The sequence below is a fragment of the Notolepis coatsorum genome, assembly GCF_963971535.1.
Source record: "Notolepis coatsorum genome assembly, chromosome: 8".
Lineage (NCBI taxonomy): Eukaryota > Metazoa > Chordata > Actinopteri > Aulopiformes > Paralepididae > Notolepis > Notolepis coatsorum.
The window spans coordinates 72,774,743-72,802,077 of record NC_140172.1 but is presented as its reverse complement, the minus strand read 5'-3'; the positions used below and the strand labels follow the sequence as shown (position 1 = coordinate 72,802,077).

At 41.6% G+C, this 27,335-nt stretch overlaps 1 protein-coding gene across 2 annotated transcripts in view; it reads right to left on the bottom strand.

The window, feature by feature from the left end:
- Positions 1–683: 683 nt before the first annotated feature.
- Positions 684–27,335, bottom strand: part of chaf1b (chromatin assembly factor 1, subunit B) — a 109,963-nt gene continuing 83,311 nt past the window's right edge. Inside the window, exons 14-16 of one of the 2 annotated variants that reach the window (XM_084319780.1) lie at positions 21,492–21,585; positions 21,269–21,336; positions 684–2,864 (exon numbers count right to left, since the gene is read on the bottom strand). In XM_084319780.1, coding sequence (XP_084175906.1) covers positions 2,659–2,864; positions 21,269–21,336; positions 21,492–21,585 — 368 coding nt within the window. In that variant the 3' untranslated portion in view covers positions 684–2,658. The remainder of the gene's footprint in view (positions 2,865–21,268; positions 21,337–21,491; positions 21,586–27,335) is intronic. The other variant, XM_084319781.1, reaches the window with a different exon arrangement.

Genomic DNA, 27,335 nt, shown 5'->3' with positions numbered 1-27,335 from the left:
AAGCGTTTTGGATAAAAGCTGTTATATAAATGCAGTCCATTTAAAAAAAGGGAGGATTTGTACACCAACAGAACTTGCTAATTAAATACACATTTAATCTAATTTAAATTGAGTGCCTTGGTTTTCATCTCATTCCTTCAACAAACCGCTAACCCTTGAAATACAAGGCTGTGTTTTTGTCCTTCAAAATGTCCAGCTTCACACTTATTTCCTTGACGAGAAGAAAGACACAACAATAATTTGCATACAAGTCTTTTAGTTTCTAAACATTACAAATAAACAACACAATACAGTTATCTATATAAAGAGGAACATAAACACAGTAACATTGATACGTCAGATAAAGTACTATTTATTTTAGTCTCAGACAAAACATATGTATCACCGTTAAAATATCCATACTAGTCTTGCAGAGCAAGACCTCTCCCTGGCTCATTATCATGGTGCACTAAGGGGGGAAACAACATTCTGGGTCACAATTGTTTAAGCCCAAACTACTTGTGTTACGTCAGCGTTGGGGAGAAATATTTCATTGTGAAAGGGTTTTCACCATGAGAGAGTAGATTGGTAGCTCCAAGAATTGTTGTTTTTGATCCTAGTGATGGGGATTTTGAAAACAGTATATATATATATATATATATATATATATATATATATATATATATATATATATATATAACTTCATCCATCTGATTAACAGAGCCTTAGTTGAATATCTCATTAACAGAGCCTTAGTTGAACATCTCATTAACAGAGCCTTAGTTGAACATCTCATTAACAGAGCCTTAGTTGAACATCTCATTAACAGAGCCTTAGTTGAACATCTCATTAACAGAGCCTTAGTTGAACAACACATCTCATTAACAGAGCCTTAGTTGAACAACACATCTCATTAACAGAGCCTTAGTTGAACAACACATCTCATTAACAGAGCCTTAGTTGAACATCTCATTAACAGAGCCTTAGGTCAGTGGTTCCCAAAGTGTCGAGCACGGAGGTACTGAAAAAAAAAAGTTGTGCCTACCAAAACTGATAGACGCCAATATCAACAAAAATGAATAGACGGTCATGTGTTATTCCTTATACAGAGTACATTGAGAAGCATAAATACGTTTTGCCACAAAAGGTGTTATTGTCCATTGTTAAAAGCATTGTAAGTTTGTGTTTCAGGCTAGCTAGCTATTGTCCAATCGAATGAGTGAATGAATGGGAATCGAAGAGAGTGAGACGTAACGTTATGCTAGCCTGCATGAGAGGAATCGAACAAAAATAGAGACGTTTCTGGTAACAGCTACAACTTTGAGTGGCAATCTCAAAACAACTACCCCGCTTTGAGAAGATTTGCAAGGGAAAGCAAGCATACACAAGCCACTGAATGTAGGCTAGAATGGGTGATTTATTTGCAACCACAGTAGTTAATAGTAGGCCTAATGTGGTGAATATATTATTTAAGTTACTATTCTTTTTTATTTAATGAAATCTACTACTCAGGGAAGTACTGCAATTATTATTTGAATGTAAATAAATATACTAGCCTACCCAGGGAAGTACTGCAGACTAATTATTATTTGAATGAAAATAAATCTCCTACTCAGGGAAGTAGCCTACTGTAGGCCTACAACTACATTTTTAATTAGGCCTAATTATTTCACAGTGGAACAGGATCAGTTGGCAAGCTTTTGTTCATTTTCAAAATAAACTAATTGTGTATTTGTGTCTTGTTAGTAGTAGAGGAAATGGCCTAAAATGTATTCTATCCTACAGTACATCTAGGTGGGGACCAGATTAGGTGGGGCCTAACTACCCAAGTGGGGCCTGATTGAAAAAGTTTGGGAACCACTGCCTTAGTTGAACAACATATCTCATTAACAAAGCCTTAGTTGAACATATCTCATTAACAAAACCTTAGTTGAACATACTGTATCAGACAAATATCGACGCTGCACTGATATTGGAATTGTTGGAAATGAGGCTCACCCTCAATAGATTTGAATAAATGAATGAATATCTCCATTTCAGGTTCCACTACGTCAAAATTACTTTATTAATCCTCAGGAGATCTTTTTTGAAAATTGAAAACAGTTGGGCAATGTCTCTCCATTAGCTCACAAGACTCCTCCTCACAGTTTAAAAAAAATCACCACCAGATTGAATACACAATTTGGACGCAGCAGATCCTGAAACCCAGATGTGGGAAAGTGGAAATATCCCTGCAGTGTTGCTATTTCCAATCGGTGACACTTAGGAATATCTTATCTCATCTCACACGTTCCTCCACTGAATCAGATGTGTGCCGTTTCACATTGTTGCCCTCCAGTCTTCATCCACCTGATCCAGAATACACCAGGTACTTTCAATACTTCACCAGAATACACCAGGCACTTTCAATACTTCACCAGCCAAATAGAAAGAAATGTTCCAAAGATTATTGTTGTTTACTTGCCAAGGCGACCGGTAGAGCAGACAAATGCAGACACGTCTGAATCTAAATGTAACCAGCATTTGGCTGGTGGGTGGATGGTATATATTTCCTATCCTGTGCATCCTGTGTTGAGGTTATTCAAGGACACCATTTTCTGCTGTGTCTGTGAGAGTTGGATGAGGATACTGGCCCTTTGCTCCGTCCTCACAGCTCCATAGAGGCTCTCTGGTGGGGCCCTATGGCTGACCCACACTGCTCTTGGCTGACACACCGCTGCTCTTGGCTGGCACGCCGCTGCTCTTGGCTGGCACGTCGCTGCTCTTGGCTGGCACGCCGCTGCTCTTGGCTGGCACGTCGCTGCTCTTGGCTGGCATGCCACTGGTCTTGGGCCGCTTGGGCTCTGGAGGCTGGCAGACTGGATCAGAGGGAGGAGACGGTCGCTCTGGAGAAAGACAAGACATCAGACGATGGAATAGTCAGAGCATGACAGGAAAAGGTAAAACATGCTCTTGTGGATCATCGATTAGAAATGAGACAGACCATAATATACACAGTAGGGACTGTTAACATTAGTAGAAGATACTTCTTACAATACGATTTGTCTCCCAGTTGTAACAGGGAACTGCAACAACCAGTCTTCTCAGACCGGCCTTACAATTTATATCAACATTTATATGTTGATAATATACATAAATGGTCAAATTATGATTTTATATTGCCATGACCTTTCCAAAAGTGTATGGGTGTTTCATAATTTTCCAAAACATTCCAACTTTTATGTGAACCAACACAAAAACTGAATACTTTAGCATCCCAAACAGTAATGGGACTTGTCGTAATAGAAACAATAATTATGATAATAATAACTTTATTTATATAGCACCTTTCATACATGGATTGCAGCTCAAAGTGCTTCACAGCAAATAGCATAAAATTAACATAGGCATAACATTTGCATACATCTCATTCTCCCCTAGTCTCGGCACCACGAGGAAACCAGCTAATTCTACGCTCCCACCCCAAAACTCCACAGAGGAATGACACGGCACGCGCCCCAGGACCTGCAGCCACGCAGCAAGCAGACAGACACAACAGCGGTCAACCGAGAAGACATGCAGCAGCACCACGGATGGTCCCAGACGACACCGGGACCCCCAGAAACACCCACGCAAGGAATCCCCAAAACGCCAGCGAATCAAGGGAGCCCAACGATGAAAACCAACTCAAATCCATCAAAGCACACGCAAGAGACCAGCACCCAACTCCAGGAAAGGTCCGGGAAAGGCCCAGCCGAAGCCAACCAAACCCCCCCCCCACAGAGCTGAACACCAGTCTCCTCCATGCACCCCGGCCAGTCCCCTCCACTGACCTCCATGCACCCCGGCCAGTCCCCTCCACTGAACTCCATGCACCCCACATGAAGAACCCACCACATGGTGGGGGATTTATAATATATATCTATTGATGGAGCACTTTTCAAAGCACAGTAACAAAATGCTTCACAAGTACCGGTACAATGGTTGTGAAATAAATCCAGAAGGAACTAAATAAAAAGGAAATAAATGTAAAATACAAAAGAAAAAACTAAATGAAGGCAGCCAGCCTGACCTCTTCCCTGTAAAGGCATGGAATCTTATGTCATAGTTCCAAAGCAGTGTGAACCAGCCATGGGTCTCAGGAAGAATCACATGAAGCTAAAGCCCCTCAAATTAAAAACACACGTTTAATAAAACACTATAGGCCAGTGGTTTAGCACTCTAAAAGCAGGATAGGATACACAGTGGTTTAGCCTCTAAAAGCAGGATACAGTGGTTTAGCCTCTAAAAGCAGGATACACAGTGGTTTAGCCTCTAAAAGCAGGATACACAGTGGTTTAGCCTCTAAAAGCAGGATACACAGTGGTTTAGCCTCTAAAAGCAGGATACAGTGGTTTAGCCTCTAAAAGCAGTATACACAGTGGTGTAGCCTCTAAAAGCAGGATACAGTGGTTTAGCCTCTAAAAGCAGGATACACAGTGAATTAGCCTCTCAAAGCAGGATACACAGTGGTTTAGCCTCTAAAAGCAGGATACACAGTGGTTTAGCCTCTAAAAGCAGGATACAGTGGATTAGCCTCTCAAAGCAGGATACACAGTGGTTTAGCCTCTAAAAGCAGGATACACAGTGGTTTAGCCTCTAAAAGCAGGATACACAGTGGTGTAGCCTTTAAAAGCGGGATACACAGTGGTTTAGCCTCTAAAAGCAGGATACACAGTGGTTTAGCCTTTAAAAGCAGGATACACAGTGGATTAGCCTCTCAAAGCAGGATACATAGTGGTTCAGCCTCTAAAGGCAGGATACACAGTGGATTAGGACTCTAAAAGCAGGATAAATTTTGTACTACTAGCTTACTCACAGATCATCTTCTACGCAGATGACACATCTCTGGAGAACCAAATGATCCTACAGCTATTAACTCATTTTCTGCCTGTCTCTTAACTCCTTCAGAGCCACGCCTCTTTGACCATATTAGGGCTAGCGTGCCAATAAGGAAGTCAATGGGAGGACGGGGAAATTTGCGAACGTTTAAACTATATCTTAAATTATGGCTATGGGTCTAAAACACCCCTCGCTTTTCAATGACTTGCTTGCAGTCAACATGTACGAAACAGATTGTTTTTTCATTGGTACATTTTCGTTTTATACCGTTTTGAATAAGAGTATAGTTTGAGATGTCTAGTAATTCCAGAGAAATTCCGCGATAATCGCCCTTTACTGGAATACACAACACACGTAATCTTTCGGCTGATTTATGAATTGTTTTCAAATAAACGCTAGATTATCGATAGTATATGTGTACTTATGCACGCTAGAGAAGCGGGCTGAAAAATCGATTATCCATGCCGTGGTAATCGCTAACGTTACACACACACACACGCTGCGATGGCGGAGAAAAAAACATCTGATTAACCCAAGACTGGTAAAATAGAGTCCTTACCTCACATCAGATGTTCTGCAAAAAGATGAATCCAATTCCTGATCGCCATTCCAAATATTGATAGTGTTTATTGATCCAACATTATAGCACCAAAACACATAATCCATGCTGCTCTGAGTGTCCTCAGTCCATCTGTTATAACGATACTGCATGCCCGAGATGGGAAACCCCGGGACAGGAATTTGTTTCTGATTCAGTCCCACCCAATCCAATCCAATGATGTGCAATACCATCCGGGAGACGATAGGCGGCGGTATTTGCCCTTTTCGAGCGCAGACCCATTCCCAATGATAACGTCAGGCTGGATGGATGAAACATGAATGGATATTGCTAATAAAAGAAATAACGATTAAAACTAGAGTTTTCTCGGGTCTTGGCACTCAACGCATGGCGAGTTAACACGACTAATCTCGTGGTTGGCACTGAATGGGTTAACAATAAACAAATGGATGACAAACAACTTCCTAAAATTATGAAAAATGAAGGACAAAACTGAAATCCTACAATAAACAGAAAGATGGCCCTATAACAGACAGATGAATGCTGCTGAGCCATATGGGGCAACTTACACGTTGGATCAAAACCCAAGTTACAAGTCTTGGTGTCATACTCAGACCTATGCTTTAAATAACAAACAAGGTGACAAAAACATTCTTCCACCTTAGAAACAAAGTATGACTATTTATAAAACTGATCCATGCCTTTATCCCCTGCCAAATGTGAGGAATTTCTGTCATTTTTCTGTGAGAAAGTGAATAATATCAGAATAAATATCCCACCCCCCACTCAGGACCTAGCCACCACGCTGGGATGCACATCAAATCTCCCCAATTTCGACCCCATCCCAATGTCCTCCATCTCCGAGCTGGCCTCCTCACTGAAGCCTGCGTCATCCCCCTTGGACCCTGTCCCCGCCCCCCTCCTCAAGGAGGTGTTCCACACAGTCAGTCCACACATCCTCTCGATCATCAACAGCTCACTGGCTACTGCTACGGTTCCATCCCCCTTTAAACATGCAGTAGTCCAGCCCCTCCTCAAAAAACCCAGCCTAGACCCCACCCTCCTCAGCAACTATAGACCAATATCCAAACTACCATTCCTGTCCAAACTACTGGAAAAAGCTGTCCTCAGTCAACTGCTCCCCTACCTCCACCAAAACAACATTCTGGAGAAATTCCAGTCCTGCTTCCGGGCTGGTCATAGGCGCCCTCGTAAAGGACTGAACGACCTACTCCTCATCACCGACTCTGGGAAATGTGCTGCACTGGTCCTCCTCGACCTAAGTGCAGCCTTCGACACGATCGACCACACCATCCTCATCAACCGCCTCCAGCAGGGGGTGGGCATCACAAACACCGCCCTGGCTTGGTTCAAGTCCTACCTGGAAAACAGAACCTTCTCAGTGAGCCTAACTAACTGCTCCTCCCAGGCAGAAAGCAAACCTCACCCACGGAGTCCCACAGGGTTCGATCCTGGCTACCATTCTCTTCAACCTCTACATGCTCCCCCTCAGTCAGATCATCACTCGACACAACATCTCATTCCACTGCTATGCCGATGATACACAGATCTACATACCACTCACCACAGATGACCCCTCTGGCTTAACCAGACTAAAAGACGGTCTGGGAGATATCAAGGAGTGGATGTCACAAAACTTCATGCAGTTAAATGAGAGCAAAACTGAAATAATCCTGTTTGGCACACCCACCTCTGTCACCCAGATCACCAACAACATGGGCACTGTCTACCCTGATAAAGGGCAAAAACTTGGGGGTCCTTTTAGACTCTGGCTGAAACTCGACAGACTGGTGCGAGCAGTGGCTCAGTCCTGCTTCTTCCAGCTGCGCACCATTTCAAAAATTAAAACATTCCTCTCCCCCAGCTACCTTCAAAGGGTCATCCTCACTCTCATATTCTCAAGACTATTGAGAACGCCCTGTATTCTGGTGTGGCAGACAAATACATTAACCGCCAGGCTCATGACGGGCACCAAGATGAGGGACCACATCTCCCCAGTCCTTGCATCCCTACACTGGCTCCTGGTAAAACAACAAATTAATTTCAAGATCCTCATGTTCACATACAAAGCCATAAACGTAGAGCCATATGAAATCCGCGTTCACGGAATCGCGGACGGAATCGCGGAATTAACCAATAAAAATGGAATCAACTGCAAAACGTGGAATATTGCAGAATTTGGCCTAATCTGGACTGAAATTTCGTTTTTGGGTGGAACATTTGGTGCACACACGACCGGGGAGGCGGGGACTCTACAGCGTGTTACACACAACACAGCCGCGGTGCTCAAGCGTCTGGCTGCTTCAGTGTTAACATCGTCAAGAAGCTAAACAATTCCACAATAAGCCCTCAATTCAGAGCAGAACAGTATCCTAATGACTTTTATGCTTCCGGTGATAAGGTGTTTTGCTAATTTTGTCAACGTTCCGTGGACTGGACCCGCAAAAACACTTGCGACACTATTGTGATTAAATAGCTATAACGTTAGGACGTTTAGCTTCTAGCTAAATCTAGTGCACCCATCCATTTGTTTAATGCAAACGATTGTCATTATACACTGCCCTTTATAAACTAAATACACTTAAATAGCTATGTAACGTTATAGGACTATCTATGGAAATGATAGCTTCTAGAAGTTCTAGCTAAATCTGGTGCACCCATCCATTTGTTTAATGCAAACGATTGTCATACACTGCCCTTTATAATCTAAATAAACGTAAATAGCTATGAAACGTTACAGTACATAGGACTATAGATGGAAATGATAGCTTCTTGCTAAATCTAGTGCACCCATCCATTTGTTTAATGCAAACGATTGCCATTATACACTGTCCTTTATAAACGAAATAAACTAAAGGTGCCTAAATTATGCATTACTATATTTCATCACAATATAATAGCTATACCTAGGTTACTGACATTGTCATTGTGATAATGTCAGTAGTAGCTAGCTGTATCTATTGTTTACACTTGAAATATGTATTTTTATTTTGTCACAATATTAATTGAAAAATATTGTGTAAAATTGAACTGTATTTCTGAGTTGCAGCACTTAAAAACATTAAATGGACTGTTATATCTTATTCAATTGTGGACATTTATTCATTCCCACTTATTAGACACTATTTCTGATGGTAAAATGAGCATAAAAGGCAAAATACAGAATTCTGAAATATTAAAATGGAAAAAATTGAATTTGGGAAAAAATTTAATGGAATTTGGAAAATAATAAAACGGATTTCATATGGCTCTACATAAACGGTCTCGCCCCAGCCTACATAAAATAACTCCTGGTCCAATCAACCAGCTCCAGATCAAACCAAACCGGGCATTCGCAGTCACAGCACAGACACTCTGGAACAAGCTCCCACTCAACTTAAAAGCACTCTACGGACCTTTAAGGCCATGCTCAAAACCCACCTCTTTGCCATAAACAATCCATGAGCTAGTTTTGTATTGTAGTATGACTGGTGTATTATGTCTGTGCGTTCTCCATCTGCTTGGTTGGCCTGCATCACTGCATGTATTTTTTCTGTTTTCGTATTGTCCCTGTCTTTTTTGTTTCCCTTTCTTTCCCGGGATCCGCCCCGGGCCGATGTAACTATTGGTTGAGGGGCGCAATGTAAATAAATGTATCATATCATATCTCAAGCCGACTTGACTGTAATGCACTCCTCACCGGCCTCCTGAAGAAAACCACAGAAAGACAAACTCATTCAAAACTCTGCAGCTACAGTAGGCTACAAACTAGAACCAAGAGGAGAGACCACATCAGTCCAGTGTTAGCTACTCTGCAGCTAGGCTACAAACTAGAACCAAGAGGAGAGACCACATCAGTCCAGTGTTAGATACTATGCAGCTAGACTATTAACTAGAACCAAGAGGAGAGACCACATCAGTCCAGTGTTAGCTACTCTGCAGCTAGGCTACAAACTAGAACCAAGAGGAGAGACCACATCAGTCCAGTGTTAGCTACTCTGCAACTAGGCTACAAACTAGAACCAAGAGGAGATACCACATCAGTCCAATGTTAGCTACTCTGCAGCTAGACTATTAACTAGAACCAAGAGGAAAGACCACATCAGTCCAGTGTTAGCTACTCTGCAGCTAGGCTACAAACTAGAACCAAGAGGAGATACCACATCAGTCCAGTGTTAGCTACTCTGCAGCTAGGCTACAAACTAGAACCAAGAGGAGAGACCACATCAGTCCAGTGTTAGCTACTCTGCAGCTAACAATGCCCTAACTCTGGACTGCTTCAAAAAACTGCTCAAACTAAAACCTACTAACCTCTTTAACAAAACCTTTGACCCCTAGCTTCCTATATTTAACCTCTTAAGCCTGAGCCTTATTTTCTGAAAATTCACCTAAAACACATACCTAAGTAAATGGAAGATTGCTCTACTTCTACAAGGTCCATTTGCATGTTCTTGGTATCTAGGGACATCTATGGATCTCAGGGAATGTATTCCAAGTGTCAGACATATTGTGTCGGTTACTAGGCTTGAGTAAATTGTAATGAACCAAATGAGAATATACATTTTCTTTTTCCATCTTTGACTGTGAATAACACCATGCTAAAAATGACCAGAGATGAAATCTTGAGATCTTCTTGAGATCAAGTGTACAAAAAATCTAAGCAAATTAATAAAGGGAAGATGATTAAACAGGAGATTTTGTAGAGACAGTACTGATTTCTGCCATCAGGACACATGCAATTTAAAATATGATTATAGAATATAGAATATCAGGCCTATAAATGACCTTATTATGGCCAAGTGGCACAACTATGGATCGGGCCAAATCTCCCCTTTCTAATGGCAGAGTTCAATCTGGACTTAGTATCACCAGGCGTGATTCACAAACCGTGAATGGAATCTACTGTAAGTAGTTACTTTTTTATAATGTACATTTCTCCACCATTTTTCATCCGATTGCAACGCTGTTTCTTTGCTAGACGTTCACAGAAAGGTAGAGAAACTAACTGTGTTCTGTTTTATGGCAATAACGTTCAGGTTTGGGGGAGATAATGCCGAAAAATAAGAGAAATAAAAAGGTCAATCCAGAAGTCAGATGATTGACAGGGGCTGGCATGAGCTAGGAAGTGTAGTTTATTTTTATTTTATTCGAAAGCCCATCGAAAGTCCTGGGTCTCCTCTCCTCATAGGACTACAAACAAAATGGTGGCATAATTTTCTCGCGTCAATATTAGTCTTTTTCCGACTAGATTTCTACAACTCATATTTCACTAATAACACTTAATAATAATGGATCAAATTTCTATAGCGCCTTTCATAGAACCCAAGGTCGCTTCACAATCAGGACAAAAAAAAAAGGGGGATGAGGGCAGGTAAGGGATAATGGACCTAATCTAATTTAAACTAACTGATGGGGAAAGCCTTGGTGAAGAGGTGTTTTAAGAGCAGTTTTGAAAGTGTCCAAGTTTCAAGTTCAAGTTTCTTTAATAGTTGTCATCTGAAGTACAGAATACTTTTATACAAAATGCTTCTTACTGTTACGCTCCAGAGACTGTGCAAGACAAGATAAGTATGAAATAAAATAACATAGTATAGCATGTAAATTAGAAGTAAAAAAAAATGAGGTCACAGTGTTCAGTATAGACATATTATGTACAATGTTCGATGCAGAATAGACGTAACTGAGTTACCATATAATATACAATACTGTGCAGTGTACTAATACAATACTATATAGTGCAAGGCAGAAATGGGATGAGGTGCAATTTAGGTACAATTTACAGTGGGTGTACGAGTTGTAGTGCAAATCCTTTATCAATAAATATAAAGTGTGTTTGTGTGGTTTAAGTGAGTGTGTGCGTGTGCGTGTGTGTGCCGTGTGCATTTGATGGTTGTTGCATAGTGTTTATTGTTCGTTTAGCAGCCTGATGGCCTGGGGATAGAAGCTTCTTCTGAGTCTTTCTGTGCTCGCCTTAAGACTCCGGTATCGCTTGCCTGACCGCAGCAGTTCAAAGAGGCAGTTGTTCGGGTGGCTCGAGTCCTTAATAATTCTCTTAGCCTTCCCCCTGCACCGCTTGTTGTAAATGTTCTGGAGGGTGGGAAGCCCCCCTCCAATTGTGCGTTGGAGGGGGGTTGGGGCGTTGCGGATGTCGGGGGGGAGAGAGTTCCAGAGGGTAGGGGACGCCACGCTGAAGGCTCTGTCCCCGAAAGTCTGTAACCTGGTGCGAGGGATGGAGAGGAGACCTAGATCAGAGGATCGTAGGTTCCGGGATGGAGTGTGCTGGTGGAGGAGATCAGACAGGACACCGGGAGGTGATAAATGAGTGGATCAGGGTCTCAGCCACAGAATCTGAGAGTGAGGGTCGGAGACGGGAGATGTTTTTGAGGTGGTAGAAGGCAGACTTGGTGACGGATTTGATGTGGGAGTGAAATGAAAGTAAACCATTGGTAAACAAACGTATTGTTGAAAATATACACAATGATTGTTGTTTTGACAGGATTATAGTCTATAGTCTATACTGTTGGATACATTTGAGAAAAAAAAAAAAAAACATTATGTCATATAGTCTAGAGAGATCAATTTATGCCGTGATGTAATTTTGGGACCGGTGCCGGAACAGGACCAAGTTACATTGCCAATTCTCTTGTCATTACGATTATCTAATACTGGTTAATTGAAGGTTCCCAACCATATAGCCACAAGGAAATTGTGGATGCAGCCTTTGTGAATTATGCACCAAAGCTATGTGGAACACCCTACCTATAGACATTAGGGAGGCTAGATCAGAAAATATTTTCAGAAGTAAGCTAAAACTATATCTCGTCACCTTACGCCCAAGGCACATAGCACACGAATGAACACGGACGGACGGACGGCTGCCTCTTCACTTCCGCTCCCATGTTAACGGACGCTACTGTGCACACTGGCCGCAAGCGGGAGCGCGCATCGCGGGCGGCAAGCTATCTTTTCCGCTCTGGTTGGATTCGAGGCGGCGCGCGCCACGCGACTGATTGATTGATTGGACATTTTATTAACAGATTGCAGAATGGGTACAATACAGTACAGCTCTTTTTCTCTCTCTCTTTATTCTCCCTGCCTTTCTTTCTCTCTCTTTCTCTCTCTCCAGCCTCTTTCTCCCCCTCTCTTTCTTTCTTTCTCGTTTTCTCTCTAGAGAGAGAGAGGGAGAGAGAGAGCGAGAGAGAGAGAGAGAGAGAGAGAGAGCGAGAGAGGGATAGAGAGAGAGGGATAGAGAGAGAGCGAGAGAGAAGGAGAGAGAGAGAGAGCGAGAGAGGGAGAGAGAGAGAGAGCGAGAGAGAGAGAGAAGGAGAGAGAGAGAGAGAGCGAGAGAGGGAGAGAGAGATAGAGAGAGAGCGAGAGAGAGCAAGAGAGGGAGAGAGAGAGAGAAGGAGAGAGAGAGAGCGAGAGAGGGAGAGAGAGAGAGCTCGTGCTGCTGCTGGTTCTATGGAGGGCTCCGCGCTGCAGCGCGCTCTGACAAGTCGGACTCTGTGTGTCTGGCCAGGCGCGCGATCCCGCTAGGAACCCGTGCGCCTTTAGCCTTTTACATTTTAATACACTCCACACCACTTTGATTACATCCACACTATAATTATTGTACTGTAAATGAGAGCTATTTTAATGCACTGCTTTTATTCCGTCTGCATTCAGCTCGATCTCGCTTAAATAGTGTGCAGTAGGTGTGGAATGGTTCACAAAATCCATGGTTCGGTCCATATCATGGTTTTGGGGTCACGGTTTTTGGTTCGGTATTATGTTTTGTAATTTTTTTTATTTAACACTCAAAAAAGACCATACATCAGCATAAGATATATATAGCCTAAAAATATTCCAACTTTTCAGTTATTCTCAAAAACTGAAAGAATGAGGCAGTTTTACATCAGGCACATCATTTTGACAGGGACCGGTTAGAGCTAGGAGAGATGTTGGTACAGAGCAAGAGGGAAGGCATTGCTGATTTAAACATGCTTCTCATTTATTTGGTAAAAAAAGGTTTACAGCGGTTTGCCTTAAATAATGTTTGGCACACAAAGACCGAACTGACTGAAAAATATAGGCTACATTTGTCAAAGTATTAACTTAGTGCAAACAAACAAAATAATTAAACCTTTCTATTTTTGTGGGCACATTATAGACAATGGCCATCAACATAAAGTATGCATATGCTCAACCAGCACTAGACTTTCCTTTCTTTAAAATAAACACAAAAAAACAATGTCAACAATGTTTAAATTCCGATTGTCAGTTCTTAACACTTTGAATGCCACGGACGAGATATCTCGTTATTTCATGCCAACCGTTGAGTGCCAGGAACGAGATATGCCATTTTTTTTATCATTATTTTTCTTTAATTTGCGATTTACATTCATATTTCATCAATGTAGCCTCACGTTACCACTGCAAACTCTCTGAGATCCATTGGGAAAATACCGCCGCCTATCGTCTCCCGGATGGTACTGCACCCCTTTGGAATGGATTGAATGAAACGCATGGGAAAAAAAGAGTCCGGAATCCACATTTTACTTGTCAGGCACTATTTTACCAGTATTGGAATAATCAGAGCTATTTTCACCTATATATCAGCGTGTGCCATATGTGTGTATGCGTGTGTGTGCCATCAGGAAATAAGAGAATCGATTTTTCAGCCCGCTTCTATAGCGTGCATAAGTACATATATACTATCGATAATCTAGCGTTTATTTGAAAACGATTCCTAAATAGGCCGAAAAATGACAACGTGTTTTGTGTATTACAGTAAAGGGCGTTTATCATAGAATCTTCTGAAATCTTCTGGAAGTTTCAAGAAACGAGCGTTTTTCAAAATGGTATAAAACGGAAATGAACAGATTAAAAAACAATCCGTTTCGACAATGTTGACTGCAAACAAGTCATTGATAAGCGACGGCCACATTAGACACAGCCATAATTTAAGATGTAGTTTATGCGTTCGCAAATATGAGAGCTCTATCATTGAAGTGGGTGGCGGCATTCAAGGGGGTAAATAGGAAACGGATGACGGCACGGAAAGTGTTAATGGAATTTTTCGCTTGAAATTAAAGTGCAGTATTTGAAATACAATGAAAGGAATATGGCTGGATGTCTTATCAAAAAGGAAAAGTGTCACTGTTTTATTTAAAATAAATAAATCATGTGTACTAAATATATATATATATGTACTTTTTAATTGCATGAAACATTATGAAGTATTCTCTTATGCCGCTTTTCCACTGCATGGTACCTACTCGACTCACTTTTTCTTTTTGAGCATCTTAGTTGCCGTATTTGAAGTGACACACGAGTCAATAGTCAAGTTGGAGAAGCCTGATGCATGAAGCGATATATAAACGAACAGCCAATAAATGTGAAGTTATCTTTGAACCTCTGTTGTCAAGCCTCGTCAATATACCCCCCCCCCCCCCCCCCTTCCCCACTAATGGAACTGGTGTCGTGGAGTGACTTCGCTGAGAGCGTTTCCACGGTTAGCGGCTAACGTTAGCCGCCTCTCTGTCTCGGTGTGTGTGTGCGTGCGTGTATGTGCATATTTTTTGGCGCATCCCCTGAACCAAACAATACACACATGCCCCGAACCATGGAGGTCGTACCGAACGGTGTACGGTTCGAATGCGTACCGTTCCACCCCTAGTGTGCAGTAATACTATATACGATGATGGTTTGAGGGTTCGACCACTGTTCTGGTATATTGACGATAATATTGTTCTGGTATATTGAATATACTGTTCTGGTATATTGACGATACTGTTCTGGTATATTGACGATACTGTTCTGGTATATTGACGATACTGTTCTGGTATATTGAATATACTGTTCTGGTATATTGACGCAGTGTTTCCCCTACCATTGCCTTGACTATTTTTTTTTTATTAAAGTTTGCTTTAATCACAGTAATGTTGGCTAGCTAAATTATACATGAATCGGTTTTCATATAAATCAATCTTCACTAAGACTTTAAAACGGTGGTGCGGCATGGTCTACGGAGACGCAGAAAAAAAGCGACCAAATCCATTCCGAGACAACTCCGAGACTGACTAGCGTCACACGTAACAAGTCCCAGTCTCTCTCCTTCAAGTACACTATAAAAATGAACTGGATAGTTGATATAAGTTGATATATGAACTGGATAGTTCATATAAGCCCTTCTCCCTTTCTGTGTGTGTGCGTGCGTGTGTGTGTGTGTGTGTGTGTGCGTGTGTGTGTGTGTGTGTGTGTGTGTGTGTGCAACTCTGGTCTTTGGCAAGTTTGATAGTATATTTACTATGTATTGAGGATGGCCAGATAATGTTGATATTTAAACTTAAAAGAATTATACAGAGAGAAGCTTCAGCAAACTACAAAACGCTGCTGACCGACAAAAGAGAATCCCTCACTGAGGAGAACACAAAGGCCTAACCATCATGTATCAGAATGGTGATGTCAGCCAGAGATGGGGAGAAGCATGAACCTTTACAGGACATCTTTGAAATAAATTACATTTTACAATTTATTTCTGATTTCTTTTAAACAAATTATTATTTTGCATTATTTAACAATTTAATTATTATGAACTGCATTGAACTGAATTGGAAAAAAGAAACCTCATAACCTAACTGGCACTGAACATTGAACTACACTGGCACTGTTTGCAGATGTACTGTTATTAAAGTTAGTTAAAAAAAAAAATTTTATCGTTTTTTTTTTTAAATCCAAAGGAAAAAATATAAAATCAGAGAAATCCGAAAACGGGAAAATTAAAAACAGAGAAATCCAAAAACAGGAAAATTCATATCCGAAAACAGGAAAAGATAAAAACGGATTTCATAGGGCCCTAGTTAACACATCTGGCGCCAATAACGTCGTACAACGTGTTTCAAGGTCATGCTAATTCTGCCATTCCACGGCGTACAACGTTATTGAGATCATATTTCATTTTTTCGCCATGGTATTCAGAATTCCCTCACCCAGCCTCGGCTGATACAGTGGGAGCCTGCACAACTCTGCAACGCTTCAATACTGCCGCCAGGTGGATGATCGGCGAGTTACAACCATGCATCTGGCAAATGCGTCCGGCACTCACATATTGTTGTGGGACTCTAGACACACATCCGTGTATATCGATCGCTGCCATAACTCAATAATCAATATGATTTGGGCGTTTATTATTAGTATACAAACCGGAAATGGATCTAGTAGGTCGCCGTCAAATAAGTGGGATCTTTTTCCTCCAGTCTCATCAGCGAACGGTAAGAGGACGCTGACGTCATTTTCAGCGTGTTTGTTTATTATTATTAATGCAAACTGCTCTGATCAATATATCACCCATACTACATAAAGCATTTACTGACGATCACAGAATTATAAACGACCCCCCCCCCCCCCGTTCATCCGCGCGTTTAGGATCATGTACAGTTGAACATTTTAATATAGCGTGTATCGGCAACAAACGGCAGTTAATAATCTATATATCGCTGCTGTCGGGACAAAACCTCATAACTCCATTTTTTTATTTATATGAATCAACTCTGTAGATCATCCTCCATATGTGTGTGTGGGTTTTACAAAGTTTAAACAATGGGAAAGCATTAAACCGATCATCTGTCTAAACCTCCTAACTCTATTCACCCTCAAATCTGTGTTCGTTTTTCTCATCTGCTGAAAAGTTGGGTTTTTGGAGTTATGAGGTTTTGTCCTGACGGCAGCGATATGCGTTTATGCCTATAACTCACGTTCTAGGAATTACTGCAGAAAACGATAAAAACATATTTATATTCTAGACGGTATTTTCGTATGAATCTATGAATGAAAAAGTATAACGTTCCTACATCCTGAACGATAGATAATCGATGTTGAATGGGCCATAGTAATGTCAATTTAGCAATACAATTTAAAAAGTTATAGCCCTGCAAAGAAGGTAAACATCTCCATAGGCTTAGAGTGGTGGCAGAGAGTGGTATGAGACGGGCAAACTCCGTGGCAGTTAACACTTTGGATGCCACGGACGACAAATATCGTTTTATTTTTTTATTAGCGATCTGAATTCATATTTCATCAACCGAGTCTACCGTTGGGAAACCAGCCCCATCAGGAGCTCAGATGTGAAAAAAGCGGCCCCTATAGTCTCCCAGATGGTAATGCACCCTTTTGGAATGGACTCAATGAAAATGGATGAGAAAAAAAAAATCTGGAATCCACATTTTACTTCTCACGCATGTTAGGGGTGGGACGATACATCGATCCAGATCGATATATCGATCTATTATCAATAATCAAATAGGATCGATGCCACGTAAAAAGATCGATTCATATTGCGATACTCTTATTTTGAAAATCCGGCGACGTCATCGCCCCGCGCCCAGTGTTGTGAAACTCAAACTCCGTTTAACATCAACAGCTGCCAGTAGCGTCTAGAGCGTCACTACTAGAGCAAGACTAGTGTGCCTATTCTGTGACCCAAAACATGTCCCTGCTGTTTTATTCCACAACGGGTCCAATGCATCTAACCTGCTTTGCAATCCTCGTCACTCCATTATGCCCACGTCGCGTTAAAGATCGAATATAACGTTACTTTAGCGTGAGCTAACAAGCTAACCCAGAGCCATAGGCAGAGAGAAGTGGGGACTGGGAGGGTGCATTCTCGGGGATAGCTCCACTAACAGGATCTGGCCGGTACTGCACCTTGGGACTCCCAATATGCTTTTCCAGCCAAAATACAGCTCTGTGACAGTGAATAGGATATTAATATCGAGAAAAAAAAGAAATGAACCAAAAACAGTGAACAGGAGGTCTATTTGTATTAAAAACAATAGATTGTTTTTCATTTAAATGTCTGGAAGAGCTCAAAAATAAAAATTTCATGATATTTCCATTGCCTTTTTTGTTTGTTGATTTAAATGTTACTGATTGTATTAAATGGGCACATAATATCGTCTCATATCGATCGCAGGCACCTGAATCGAATCGTATCGTATCGTGGCAGACTGTGTGATATCGGATAATATCGTATCGTTGTCCAAAGAATCGATATCGTATCGTGATTAAACTGGTGATTCCCACCCCTAACGCATGTACCCCGAGCCGATCGGATTCATTGTGGAGCATCAGAACAGCGTGGAATATGTGTTTACAGTATGTAGCATTGGATCAATAAAAGGATGGACTTTTGGAATGGCGATCAGGAATTGGAATCATCTTTTTGGATACCATCTGATCTCAGGTAAGGAATCTATTTTACTGATTTATTTTATTGATATACTGCACGCTAACAGAGCTAACACTAAAGCTAATATAATGACTTCCTTTCTGGGGGGTTTCAAAATAAAAGAGCGACGTCTATAGCAGCGGAATACGTTTATTTTGTACATTATCTAACGTTAACACGAACCTAAACTAACGTTACAACTAACCTAAAGTTAGTTTAGGTTCGTGTTAACGTTAGATAATGTACAAAATAAACGTATTCCGCTGCTATAGACGTCGCTCTTTTATTTTGAAACCCCCCAGAAAGGAAGTCATTGCTCTCGTTATCTGCTTGAGTGTCCGGTAGCTTTAGTGTTAGCTCCGGTTAGCTCCGTTAGCGTGCAGTATATCAATACCAGCCATTGGATTACTGTTTTCTAAATTGGGGAGGCTTTTAATCGTCAAGGTAAGAGGATTTTAAGTCATGGTATCCATCAAATTCAATCGGTTCAGATCCTTTGAATGAATGAGAATGTAAACAAACACGGCTTCAAGTAGAAATCACTGACTGCGCTCAGAGAGGAGTCGTTAGGCAAAAAATAGTTCAGAGTATATTTGCTTAGAAAACATAATTGTCTAATTCAATTATTTTTTATTTCTCCACGTGGTAAATACACAGGTCACAACATGTTTACAGGAACGTTTTGGAGTTGTATTTGGAGTGTATTTCGTGACTGTAGGGAACGTCAGGCTCTAACTCCGCCCCACTTCCAGTGATGAAGCTAAGCTACGCTAACAGAGCGACTGTTCCCTAAGCTAAAAGCACGCACAAAGACAAAAACGGTATGTATCTTCTTGTCTAACTCCAGGGAAGATGTTAAATAAGCTAATTTCCCAAAATGTTGGGAGTTTTTCTTTAAGGTGAGTTAATAAATTCCCTCTGAAAATCTGCTCCGCTCTGATAAACTGACTCTTTGGTCAGAGCGTCCAGCGTCACTACTGTATGTATAATTGTAAATAAGTTCATTTGTGTTGTAAATAAATATTGTTAATATTTATTTACCTAATTTATGTGCAATCGTTTCATTTCAGCTCAGTGTAGAGAAATGCACCGATACCAACAACCGCCTTACTGTGCGCGTCTATGACGACACTGTTGACAGTACACAACGTATCCGTGACACGCACGCCCCGCGAAAACACTAGTAGTTTTGGGGGCCTACCACCCCCCTGAAAAAAAAATCCTAGGGGAAACACTGATTGACGATACTGTTCTGGTATATTGATGATACTGAAAGAATGAGACAGTTTGACATCAGGCACATCATTTTGACAGTGACCGGTTAGAGCTAGGAGAGATTTTGGTATAGCAGGAGGGGAGGCATTGCTGATTTAAACATGCCGTTCCCCACCCAGTCCATGGCTGACGGATGCAGTGAGAGAACAAAGACAGGTCCTGAGTGCGGCTGAGAGGAAGTATAGAAAATCACGCCTCACTGCTGACATCGACACATATCACAACCTCTTGTTAACATTCTCCAAAACCATTACTAATGACAAAGCTTCTTTCTTTCACCATAGGATCGAGGCCTCTGCCAAGAACCTTTGCAAAATCCATACTACCATGTCCTGTCCTCCCTCCTCACTCCGCCCCCCCCCCCCCATCTTTCTCTGCCGAAGACTTTGCGATCTTCTTTGAGGAAAAAGTGGAGAACATCCGCAGCTCCTTCTCCCAAACCCCACCCATTCCAAATACTGAATCGAGAACCTCATCCTTCACTCTGTCATCTTTCTCTCCCATTACAGAAGGCGAGACCCTGACACTGGTAACGTCGAACCGTCCGACTACATGCCAGCTGGACCAGTTACCCTCCCCACTCCTCCAGACCATAGCACCAGACATCCTCCCATTCCTAACTGCAACCATCAACTCCTCCCTCAACTCGGGGGTGGTCCCCTCCTCTGTAAAACAAGCCAGAGTCACACCGTTCATACAAAAACCAACCCATCCCAGTTAGGACAGCCGAAACCCGTCCAATCTTTCGCCGTTGACTAAAGACGCACTTCTTCAACCATTATCTGAAATAAAAAAAATTAAAATAAAAATAATAATCTAACCCTAACTACGGTAACCTTACTGTCATGCACTTGTCCTAATAAACTAACCTACACTGTAGCACTGAACACTTTGATGAACATTGTTACTCAGCTGAGTTGTGCCCTTCCTGATGACTTGTCGTACAGAACTTGTAAGTCTTTTTGGATAAAAGCGTCAGCTAAATGACTAAATGTAAATGTAAATACGGTTCTGGTATATTGACAATACTGTTCTGGTATATTGATGTTTCAAGTTTGTTTATTATTTGTCACAACAAAATACAGAATACTTTATGATGAAATGCTTGTTTCTGTATATTGTTGTTCTGGTATATTGACGATACTGTTCTGGTATATTGATGTTCTGGTGTATTGATGATACTGTTCTGGTATATTGATGATACTGTTCTTGTATATTGATGTTCTGGTATATTGATGTTCTGGTATATTGATGATATTGTTCTGGTATATTGATGATACTGTTCTGGTATATTGATGATACTGTTCTGGTATATTGATGATACTGTTCTGGTATATTGATGTTCTGGTATATTGACGATACTGTTCTGGTATATTACGGATACTGACCACGTTTGGCTTTCTCTGATAAGGAGGAGCTGGCAGATTTGATCACCACAGGAGTCAGGGAGATCCGTCTGGCAATGAAACAGGCAGATCAGTGACACAATGTACCCAAGGTGTAGAAACGTTTTTCTTCTTTTGCCCCAGATTTGTTGAACATTTACAGGGTCATTAAAACAGACTTCTTGTTTTCAAACATATATTATTAAGAGACAGTTAGGTGACTCACAATGAGCGCCCCGCGACGGTCTTGTTTGGGCCTGCAGTGGTCTTGGGCCTCTTGGTCACAGGTGGCTGGCAGACTAGACCAGAGGAGGAAGACTCTGGAGGCAAACAAACAAACAAACAGGTAGATGTTGGAATAGTCAGAGGGTGACAGGAGAAGGTAAAACATTCTCTTGTGGATCACGTATTAGATAGATATTTTTATTTGTCCACTTTCATGGACATTTGTCTTTGGCTTCACCATGGTTGCAATCACCAAGACAACACAGTACAAACACCACACAGTCAACAAGACAACACAGTACAAACACCACACAGTCAACAAGACAACACAGTACAAACCAGGGTTTCAGTTAGAAAAAATTGTTGCCGGCCTCAGTGTCCGGTAGATTTCAATCTACCGGTCAAATGAGAGACATTCCGGTCAGAGTTTATTGAGCTTAAAAACAATTGATAGGCAAAAGAATGACAACAAAACAAAAGAATGACATCATCAAGGCATGTAGATTTATAATATTTTTACTTAAAACTAGGCTACTTTTGCGTATAAAGTCATTATATTCCAAATAAAATAAGTCCCGAGACTCGTGCTGCTGCCGACTTTAAATCAAATAGGTGTCTGTGGGCAGTCGCCCGACATTAATAAACAACAGTCTGTTATAATCACATTTTTATGAGCTAACGAATTCCGTTATATTGGACATTTGTATTAATTATATCAAGCGAAGAACTGAGAAATTTGGCAGAGAGAGACGGCAACATTATCGTGGGTCTGCGTGACGACTCTCTCTCTCCACCTCCCAATGACTTATTTGCGAGAGTATGGCGCTGCAGAGCAGCAGATTCAGCTGTTATTGGCTCTTTTCTGGGAACCGCACAACAGCGCCCCCCACCCAACATTGAATTGAAAATGGCTGAATTGGAGTACTGCTGGAGTACTGCATTGTGCTGCTGTTGCTCCGGCTCTGCAGCTTCACAAAAGTTCGCACACCCAGCACTAAGCTCTCGCTGACGTCGTTGTCATTATTAGAAGCAACGATGAAACAAATCATGTAATGATTGTTTCGTTCATCGCATAGGCTATTTAATTTGAGCCTATTTTAATACAATTCAAATAATCAAATTGTGCTTAGACTCAGGGAATTATTTTCACCGGACATTAAGACCGGAGAGATTAAATATGTCGGACTTCAACAGATTTTGCCGGTCAAATACCGGTAATTACCGGCTAACGGAAACGCTGGTACAAACACCACACGGGAGCAAAAAACATCGACCCAAAACAGCCCAATACATAGACAAAAAGAGAAACAACAACAAAAACAGGGACAGAGCTTCAGGTACCTACTGTAACCAGTACCATGGTTAAAACTAAGAATTCATCAGAGCAAGGGCGGCTGGGTGGCATAGCGGAGATTGTGCTAGTCACCAATGCAAGAGACTCCGGTCTCGACTCCCCGAGTCAGCATTGCCTGCGGCTTGGGCCAGTCGTCATACTATCTCAATTGGCAGAGGTAGCTGGTGGAAAGTCGATGGGTGGGGATTGAACGTTGTGGACAGCGACTCCTACAGGTCGGTAGGGTGACGCATGTACAGCAGAGACAGGAAGTATCGGGGGCAGCGTGAGCCTCCCACGCGTTACTCCTCGCCACTGAGAGTCCGCGCTGTCTGGTGAAAAGATGCGACAGGCTGCCTCCTCGTGTACCGGAGGGGACACGTGATGCAAGGCTTCTATCCTCACTACAGCCGACCAGTGGGAGGCATAGTCTAGCAACGTTCAAGACAGGGGAGGGGAGAATTGGCAATGTGAAATTGGGATGGAAGAAAAAATAGAAAAGGAGAAAAAGTGGATAAAAAAAAAAGAATTCATCAGAGCAATGGCATGTGGGATGAAGGACTTCTTAACCCTTTCTCTGCCATGCTTATATGATTATCCATCAATGTTTGATCACTGCCAGCTCTATTTGTCTATGGAGATGTTCACCTACTTTGCAGGGCTATAACTTTTTAAATTGTATTGCTAAATTGACATTACTATGGCCCATTCAACATCGATTAGCTATTGTTCAGGGTGTAAGAACGTTTTACTTTTTCATTCACACATTCATACTAAAATACCGTCCAGAGTATAAATATGTTTTTATCGTTTTCTGCAGTAATAACGTGAGTTATAGCCATTTATGCATATATTAGATCATCAAATGCAGTTTGATAGCGATTGACGCCAGATTAAAAATTTCAATTGTACAAGGTCCTAAATGTCATGACTCATCATCTGCTGGTAACCGGAGGGGTGGGGGGTTGTTTATAATTCAATGACCGACGTTAAATGATTTATGTAGTATGGGTGATATATTGATCAGAGCAGTTTGTATCGAAAATGGTAAAGAAAAACGCTGAAACTCACCCAGTCTCCTCGTAGCGTTGGGCGATGAGAGTGGAGCAAAAAGTTAGCTATTATGGGATGTTGATCTAGATGAACCATTTCCGGGTTGTATAATAATATATACGTCCAAAATAACGTTGTTTATTGAGTTATGGCAACCGATCGATTATCCAGTGTGTCAAGATGGAGTCCCGGGAGCGATCGCGAGTGACGGACGGAATAGGGGGGACACCAAGCACTTCCGGCCCCACATACCCACTTCCGGTTTGGCGACCGGCCACCAGGTGGCGATATTGAACCGTTGGAGAGTTGAGTGGAGATCCCCAGCACCCGTCAAGGATCCGTCGGTGAAATATGATTACCATGACAGATTTTTGAAATATTGATCTCAAAGACGCTGTAAAACGTCATTGGCAGATTACGCATGGCGAGGAATGACGTCTTAACACGTCATTGGCGATTAAAGGGTTAATAGGGATGCACGATAATTATCGGGCCAATCAACAATTATGACGTCATCCCGATAAACCCGATAAAAGTATTGATAGCTCCGATAATAATATTTTTTTACTTTTTTCTTTTCATGTCAACGTTCACACGCACAATATATGCTTACCGTACTTTTCGGACTATAAGCCGCGGCTTTTTTATCCATTTTTCTACCCTGCGGCTTATATAACGGTGCGGCTTATATGTGACTCGACGTGACCAAACCAGAAAATGTAAAAATAGAAATATTGCTTTTTTGACTGCATTGAAATGTTATTTATCTGTTCCCTTATTTGCTAAACTTAATACAACTTATAAATGAGTTAATTCTTGTTATTTGTCCGACAGTATTGTGTCCCAATGCTAATTACATATGGTAATTAAACATTAAAACACCTGCGGCTTATAGTCCAGTGCGGCTTATATATGTACACATCATTCAATTTAGCTGCTGCGGCTTATAGTGCGAAAAGTACGGTACTTAAGATTTGACTTGATTCAACAACAAAGCAGTCGGGGCAATGGCAAGCCGAAAACTGTAGAAAATGTGGTTATTTGAAGTTTGGATTTTTTTTTTCACAGCTGAGGTAGGTAGATTACATTTTTAGAGACTAAAGTACTGAAAAAATTTACCGTTGGGTACCGGTATCGATTCACAGGTACCGGTACCGTATCGGTTCAAATGTGAACGGTACCCATCCCTACTGACAAAGCACAATACCTGTTGGTTTTTAGTTCACTCATTGTTCAGGAAAACACATTGTTAACACTTTGAGAGCCAGTCGTGTTTTCCTTTTTACCCCCTTGAATGCCCAAGGCCACTTCAATGTTAACGTTAATATCGCCTAATCTATGTTTTAAATTATGGCTATGTGTCTAATCTGCCCGTCGCATTATCAATGACCTATTTCCAGTCAACATTGTCGAAGCAGATTGTTTTTTTATCGGTTCATTTCCATTTCATAGCATTTAGAAAACCCCTCGTTTTCACGGAGAGAAAAGAGGTTTCCATGATAATCACCTTTTACTGGAATATTCTAGAACGTTGTCATTGTTCGGCCTATTTATGAATCATTTTCAAATAAACGCTAGATTATCGATAGTATATGTGTACGCATGCACGCTCGGGGCGCGCGCTGAAAATCGCTTCTCCTATTTCCTGACGGCGCGCATAGTCAAACAGCCATATCACATAATCACATAAAAGCTTATATATCCGTGAAAACTAGTCTGATTATCCTTAGACTTGTAACATAGATTCCTTACCCGAGATCAGATGGTATCCAAATGGATTATTCCAATTCCAGATCGGCATTCGGAAAAAAATCGATATTTTTATTGATTCACCGTGTATACAGTAAAACACATATTTCCCACGGCTCCGAGAGTCCAGCATGAAGCTGGTAGATGCCGGCTGCGTGAGTGAGAAGTCAAATGTGGAGTGCGGGTTTTTTTTTCTCATTCATTTTCATTGAGTTCAATCCAAAAGGGTGAATTACCACCTGGGAGACGATAGGGGGCGCTTTTTTCACATCCGAGTGCCTGAGGTAGCTGAATTTCCAACGGTAGACTTGGTTGATGAAATATGATTTAAGATCGCTAAAAAAATATATATATAGAAAATACGAGAATTCTCGTGAGTGGGCATTCAACCCGCAGGGGGTAAACCCGAGAAATCTCGGGCGTGGCATGCAAAGTGTTAATGATATTGACGGATTTGTGAATTTTGTGATTGACTCAAATTATATTTATTTGGAAAAATAAATATAGTCACTTTATTTGAAGAGTCAAAACTGTTCTCTTGGCTTTGTTTTGTTCATAGTAGTAACACTCATGTCATGATAAATCTGGTTAGGTCAAAACTACAGGAATATACATAAAAAAAAGAAAATGATAATACAATAAATATATATATCGGTTATCGGTATCGACCTTGAGGAGCAGAACTTTATCGGTATCGATATCAAAAAATCAATATCGTGCACCCCTACTTCTTAACTTTTTGGGGCTAGTGCCTTCCAGATGAAAGCATGTCAAACTCACCACAAAGGATCCAACAATATTCGCTGAGCCTTGTCCCTGTTCCGAAATACATACAAATCAGACAATTGACTTTGTGGTTTCCCTATAACTTTACTGGCCATGTTAACAAATCTTGCCAATTAGTTCTTATTCTTGGCCCCAAGGTTTCCATACCAGGTTGATATATCAAACGTTATATATCGCATAGCTTACGCCCTGCGCTCTTAGTGGAACATATCCATATCCAGTCTAATACTGAATAAATTTCTTCACATGTACACACCCATCCACCTGGCCACACCCCCATCCGCTCCTCTACATACTGTAAGCGGGGATGAGGCCATACTAACGGCTCCTTCGTTATTTTCACCACCGACAAGTGTCTGTATACACCACTTGAGTTTAGTGCCGAAATAGTTGGAAAGGAGCTACGTTGAAGAGAAGGAGCTGCGTTGACATTATATCTTTGTTTTCTCTCTCAGTATTTGAGGAAATACAGCGATAATGTCTTCGCCACCGGAGTGTCTAGAAGATGATCATTCTGACTTCCACCGGCGCTTCGTATTAGGGGCTTGCGTCGCTGAGCAATCCCTGCCGGCATTACCTCCGGCTCTGCAGTTGGACACTTTGCTTGGGAGGCGCTCGGCCGTGTGAGGGCCGACGGCCTCTTTGGGGCGGGTGATGTTTTTGCGACGCGGGCGCCAGGTGTGTCGGTTGTGGGGGGAACAACTACACAGCTTACGAAGGCCGGCTCCAGGCTGGTATCCTTTTTCGCTGCCACTTAGCGGCGTGGAGGGGGTTCTGGTTTGATGCCCACGTTAACATTAGCTCCTCCTCAAGTAAGAGCTTTGTTTTCCTGGGACCGTGATTCCGAATCTGCGGTTCAATTCCCCGGGTCTCTGGACAAACGGATACCCACTGTCGCCGTGCTGGCCCCGATTTTCAAGATGA